We start from the raw sequence: 6,433 nt of genomic DNA on the forward strand, positions 1-6,433 counted from the left end.
AATGATCTGAACTATTCAGTTCCTTGGAATCATTTCCCAACCTGGCAGCATATTTATATTGTATTTATAACTTGAAGGCACATTTCACTGCAGTGTGTAAAATTTTAAATTAAGAATATAAATGATGTGAGCCTAAAAACCCAGCACCTTTATTACAGTGTCAATATATAGCTACTGAGAATTTCTGACTTAATTCTGTGCAATTTATTACTTCATCCATACTCAACTATGATGATTGCATATTAGAATCATAGTCCAAATGTAATATGAACAAAAGTAATCAATCGTAATAAATCTTAAGAGAGTTGAATCACATAATGTGCTGGACCTTAGTTTTCAGTTAAATCACACCCAGAAATGAAGCTTCAAAGAGAAAATGGGCCCATCTTTCTCCTCCAGATTCCTTTAAACTGAGTTATCATCAGTTCAGCCTAAGACTAGCAGGCAAATAATTTTAAGTGCACTTTGAAAAATGAGTCTTTATTAAATTAGAACTAACTGTTACATCTTAGATGATGGGAATAGATTTGCTGACTTTGTTGATGAATCATGCTACTCAGAAAACAATTTGAGAGTACGGCCCATGAATAACATTTTCAATACTCTGCCAAAATGGATTGGCCGAATTAGAGTTAAAAAATGCATGCAGCCGGTTTGTTCTCTCTTTCCCCACATGACGGGATTTCCCCGGCTCTCCTATATCTTGTTTTTTGGTGTGAAATCACTAACCACATGTAATATTGTTATGAGGAAGCAAACGAGTAGAAGAACACTAATGTGAGATTTGCTTTTGAAACATTTGCAGATGTAGACGAGTGCAGCGAGTCTTCTGTCTGCGGTGATCATGCTGTGTGTGAAAACTTGAACGGGGGCTTCAGCTGCTTCTGCAGGGAAGGCTATCAGACCTCCACGGGGAAGTCACAGTTCACACCTAATGATGGCTCTTACTGCCAAGGTAACTTATAGCCTTCAATCTTAAACTGGATAAAATATTTATGACATGTTTGTGAAGTACCAATGAGCTACAGTCCCAACATCTATGCCAGGTTTGACTTTGGTTGAAAAAATAAATTAAGAAAGATGTATTTATTATTTTTGCTTAGTGGAAATGAGAGCACAAGGTTTAATGTAGCTCACATTCATTCTTTCTTTCTTAAACTACTGTTTTTCCATTTTCAGTGATACATTATATATTCTAGAAGTCAGATGGATTCTCAAATGTTAAAGGATGCACTTTTAATGTTTAAATGAACAAAATCATTCAAGTCAACACGATCAGCTTAGGAAAATTGATTTGTAGACTCACTGTGGAATGTGTTTTCTTTTTCTGCAGAAAGCATGAATTCATATTGCCACTTAGAGCATGCCTGCATTGCTGCAAACATTAATAAAACTTTAAAAAGAGTAAGTAGACACTTTAGGTTGAAATATATTTTATTTTGACATTTTGATCTCAGTTAGAAGTGCTACCAAAGTTCCACTCAAGAAGATCAGCAGTTGAACCTCGTGTAGAACTGAAACTGTTTGCACACAGCCACGTAAGTATGACTTACAGTGCAGACAGAATTAATTTGAAACTTCCAAAGCATTATAGAAGACTTTATCCTGTTTAATTTATGCTTTTTTTTCATTATTGGGAGTATTGGAGAATTATTTTCAACATGAAAGGAAGTTGTTGGATAAAATGGTAAAACACACATAGGCTCAGATCCAGTACCACATTCCAAGGAGACATAGTTTAATGCAACTAGATTTTGTACTTCAAAGTGAACACTTCAAAGAGCAAATAAAATAGGACATTCATAAACTTGTTGTTATGCGATGGAGGCTGGGAATCACACCATGAGGAGCGAACTCTCAGCAAAGCTACTTCCATTTTATCATAAGCTCAAGACCACTGTGGTGGGACATAACCAGATTCAGATTATTAATTAATAACTTCTTACTTTTGATACTAAAACTTATAAGAACTAATAAATCTAAGTATTGGGAAGGGTTTACTGGCTAGGATATATGATGCAATAAGGAGGTTATTTTCAAAATTATTTTTTTCTATTATCCTTTCAAGTGATCTCTGCTTGACTCTGAAGTATACTCAATAATTCCCAGTTATTTGGGAATTATTTCAAATAAATTCTTTTTTCATTGCTACATGTCATGGTTTCATTTTATCCTGATAATACATTGTTCACATAAGATAAGAAAATCAACCTCTGTGCAAATTTGATATATGTCTCATTCTGGGCTTTAATGCACGTGGTCTTGTATACGGGTATGTGTGTGTTCACATATGCGTCTGCCATGTGCATGTGGAGACCAGACACTAATGCTGTATGACTTTTTCAATCACTTTTCACCTTAGTTACTGAGACAGGTTCCCCTTCCCCTCCCCTCCCTCTTCCTCTCTCTTTCCTCTCCCTCTACCCCTCCCTCTCCCTCTTCACTTCCTCTCTCCTTCCATCTCCCTACTTCCTCTTCCACTTCCTCTCCTTCTCCCTCTCCCCCTCCCTCTTCCCCTCCCTCTCCCTTCCCTTCTCCCTCTCCTTTCCCCTCCCTTTTCCTCTCCTACCCTCCCTCCCCTTTCCCCTTTACCTGCCCCCTTCTCTCTCTCTCCTAGATAGACAGCATGCCCGGAGATCTTGTGTCTCCACCTGCACAACCTTGGAATTACAGGTGGACTGCCACACACAATGTTTTTACACAGAGTCTGGATATCAGAAGGTCGGTCCTCAAACTTAGATATCAAATGTTTTCCTCACTGAGCCAACTTCCTGACCCCTTAAATCTTATGTGTAAAATCCTCTGACAGAAATGTGATTCTCCATGTCTGTACTCATTGTTTTCTCAGATTGGACCCATAACAGAACAGACAACTTTACTCCAAGAAATCTACAAAAATTCTGAGGCTGAGCTCTCTCTGATGGATATAGTCACATACATAGAGATACTAACAGAATCAACCTCACTATTTGGCCACATGAACAGCACCACTTCATCCAAGGATGCCCATTTCAACTCAACTCTTACTGTGAGTATTTAATCTATGGCGGAGGTGATATTTAAATTGTTTCCTGTATTTCTGTTCAGTGTGATATAATAATATTTTTTAAAGGCGTGTTTTTCCTTAAATAGGAATTTGGAAAAACCATCAATAATTTTGTTGAAAGGAATACACATAAAATGTGGGACCAGTTACCTACAAATCACAGAAGACTTCATCTCACAAAACTGATGCACACTGCTGAGCTGGTCACCTTACAGATCTCTCAGAACATCCAGAAGAATTCTCAGTTTGATATGAATTCTACTGACTTGGGTAAGGCATGGTGGTAAATGGCCTGCTTCAAAGCAGCACCCTTTACCAAGCCAACAGGAAGGAGAAGTTCTTGAAGTGTTAACGTGCACACAGGTTTAATGCAGAAATGAATGTTGGTTCGTATCACCAGAGCAATATGAATGAAGACCCATGCTGATAGAAGGCTGATGTCCCCCTGTCTTTACTGTCTCCCTTTTTCTAGTCATGAACTGTTTATCATGAAAATTAGCAGAAGGTATAGCTCCCTTCTCAAACTCATTCAGTGGTCTCCTGACCTTAACCCACAACATTTACATCAGAAATTGTGGATATGATATTTTTAAATTTCTCTTTGGCAATACTTTGCCTTGTGATAACATGAGGCCATTGTAATAATGAAGTACAATTTCATACTCTGTGTAGTTTACTGAAAAAAATACTAAAGTTAGGGTTAATGTTGATGATGGTTATAAACAGTTCTAAAGAAGCAAAGTATTCTATTAAGAAATCATTGTGTATGTCTATAGTGCATGTCTGGCTGATACCCTGCTAGACAGTAGTATATTGACAGAATGATTGATCATCTCATTGGTATTCATTACTTATCCAATTTAAGAATGAAAATGATGAGGTTAATATGTAGGCATACTATGCTTCTTTGTTTCTGCAAAAAGAACATGCTAATGTACCCCCAAAGTAAATTATTACTCAAAAATCTAATTCTGTCCGTGTTTCTTTAAACAGTAAGTCATGTTTACATTGTGGATAGTTAACAGGTATTTTGATATTGTGGCATTGTCATCTACAAAGCTCACACTGAGAAACAAAAAATTCAGTTGAAAAAATGAAAAAAAAAAAAAAAACCCTGAAGGTTTTAACTAAGTTACTATTTTGGGTGATGCTGTACTCAAAGCTTTTCTGGGTGACTACGGCCTACAGGCTGCAGGTGAGGCAGACCTACAAGACACTGCAGTCCTCGATGCTTTAGGAACTCAGTGTGGATGCTCTTGCCTGTGTAAACATTTTCATTGCTCCTTGAACTTAGTAATGATTAGACTATGAACTCAATAGTCAACAGAAAAATAAATCTCTAAGGTTTCTATGCTTTGGGAGACTGTGCACTATACTGCCCCAAACTGAAAAGGAACCGTATCCGATGCAATTGTCTCTAAATTTAACCTGATTAAATTGTTTCCTGATTTTCTTGTTTCAGCTCTCAAGGTTTTTGCTTTTGATTCAACTCACATGAAGCATGCTCACCCCCACATGAATGTGGACGGAGGCTATGTAAAAATATTCCCAAAGAGAAAGTCTGCACATGACACAACTGGTAGGATTTGAACATCATATGCATCTTCATAGATTTCTAATAAGTACTTGATATACACTTGGCTATGTCACAGATATACAAGCAATTTCCTATAGAAATATTTAAGTTCATATACATGCTATCCATGTTTATATTTGAGATTTCATTCAGACAGCACTACCAGAGGTGAATTTTAACCTATAATATCATGGATTTTCATCATGAAACCAAATTTGTGATTGCAGATAGGGATATGTTTAGCCTTTTTTTTTTTTTTTTATCCATCCTTCCTTAGCTTTTGTATAGTAAACTCCAAGTCATACAGCTTTAAAAAAAAAAAAATAAGAGAAAAACTAAGACAGAGAGTGCTGGTAGCAAGCAATTTCGTGATTATCTAATTTAACAATCTCATTTGGTAGATAATGGAACTAAGGTACAAAGTTAATGGAGTTCTCCCCATGTTTATCAGCAAATAGTTTAGAGCAAAACTAGGAAGGAAGAAGCTAATAAAGAAATCAACTCAACAAACTTTTACTTATCACCTAACTGGGGTCAAGGAAGTTGTTACTATTTAAATTTATATTACCATCCCTCTCCTCTTGGAGCACCGTGCACAGAAAAATTCTCCCTGTCATAGCGTAACTTCTGTGGTAGTTGTTCTCGCATAGGTAAAGATATATTACTGAGGGTAAACATGAATTGGGACCTTTTCCCAGAGTCTGTGGTAATCACAGATGTAAATGAAAACTATACAGTAAATACACATAAAAACTGCTTTATTAACAGATAGACTTTATTTTTAATGACCATTCTGCAAGCTAGCCTTGTGATATTTCCTTTGTTTTGTTTCAGCTCATTTTGTTTTCCATTGCTTGGGAATTTTTTTCTCTATTCATTATCCTCAATGTTTTTTTATTTTTCTGGTCAAAGTGAGAAACACATAGTTACAAAACAAATGGAAAATAACCATGATGCATTGCCACTACACCCTTAGCTCTTGTGCTGCTAAACCATACTGTAATCAATGAAGCGTACATACAGTATTTATGAATATATTCACAGAACCTGTTAAACAGTTGAAATTTCAAAGACAATTTTAACGGTGTTTAGAAGTCATGGAAAACATTGAAAATACCTATTATGGTGACAAATGATGAAATTGTCACGGAATTAAAATCTCAGAAAGATGCTGACTGATTGCATGGTAGCTTTGTTATGTTTAATGATGGCACACATAAATGGACAGTTGAAGGGGGTAATATCAGATCTCAATAAGGCAGATGGAGAAAATGGCTTTTCCTCAAGGTTAAATCTTAAAAGAAAGAGCAAATATACAAACTGATCTCAGCTCCCAGTGATGTCTGTATGTGATTTCACTTGTGAAATTCATTAGAGAAGAAACACAGTACCATTGGTAGGATTTCAGAGGAGATCAGGAGACACAGATGGGTTTTACATCATTTTGCAAGCTGAATTTAGAACCATGATAGGGACAGGAAGGGGTCACAAAACAAAATTCAGTGCTCTGAACCGTGGTTTTACAATCAAAATATAATAGCCTTCTGTTAAGGAATTCTACATGCTTTGTTTTAAATACTTGTGAAATTGGGATAATAGTCAGATCCCCAAGCAGACCACTAGAGAATGTGCAGCTTAGAAGAACCTTTAACATTCTCAAAAAAAAAAAAAAAAAAAAAAAAAAAAAAAAATCAATAAACAAAACAACGACCTAACATTCTTAACAAGTTCATTGTATAGACCATATTGGAAAACTTATTCCTGAAATGTAACATGCAGGAAAATCTTAACTTGTTTTTCCCTGATGGTTT

General features: G+C 36.1%; 1 protein-coding gene across 2 annotated transcripts in view; it reads left to right on the forward strand.

Moving 5' to 3' along the window:
* The window catches only part of Adgrl4 (adhesion G protein-coupled receptor L4), a 99,440-nt gene that overhangs the window by 50,266 nt on the left and 42,741 nt on the right, over positions 1-6,433 (forward strand). The window contains exons 4-8 of one of the 2 annotated variants that reach the window (XM_021196452.2): positions 806-955; positions 1,334-1,404; positions 2,849-3,028; positions 3,133-3,316; positions 4,509-4,625. In XM_021196452.2, coding sequence (XP_021052111.1) covers positions 806-955; positions 1,334-1,404; positions 2,849-3,028; positions 3,133-3,316; positions 4,509-4,625 — 702 coding nt within the window. The remainder of the gene's footprint in view (positions 1-805; positions 956-1,333; positions 1,405-2,848; positions 3,029-3,132; positions 3,317-4,508; positions 4,626-6,433) is intronic. The other variant, XM_029537833.1, reaches the window with a different exon arrangement.

This window comes from Mus pahari, chromosome 4, assembly GCF_900095145.1.
Source record: "Mus pahari chromosome 4, PAHARI_EIJ_v1.1, whole genome shotgun sequence".
In the NCBI taxonomy this organism is placed as follows: domain Eukaryota; kingdom Metazoa; phylum Chordata; class Mammalia; order Rodentia; family Muridae; genus Mus; species Mus pahari.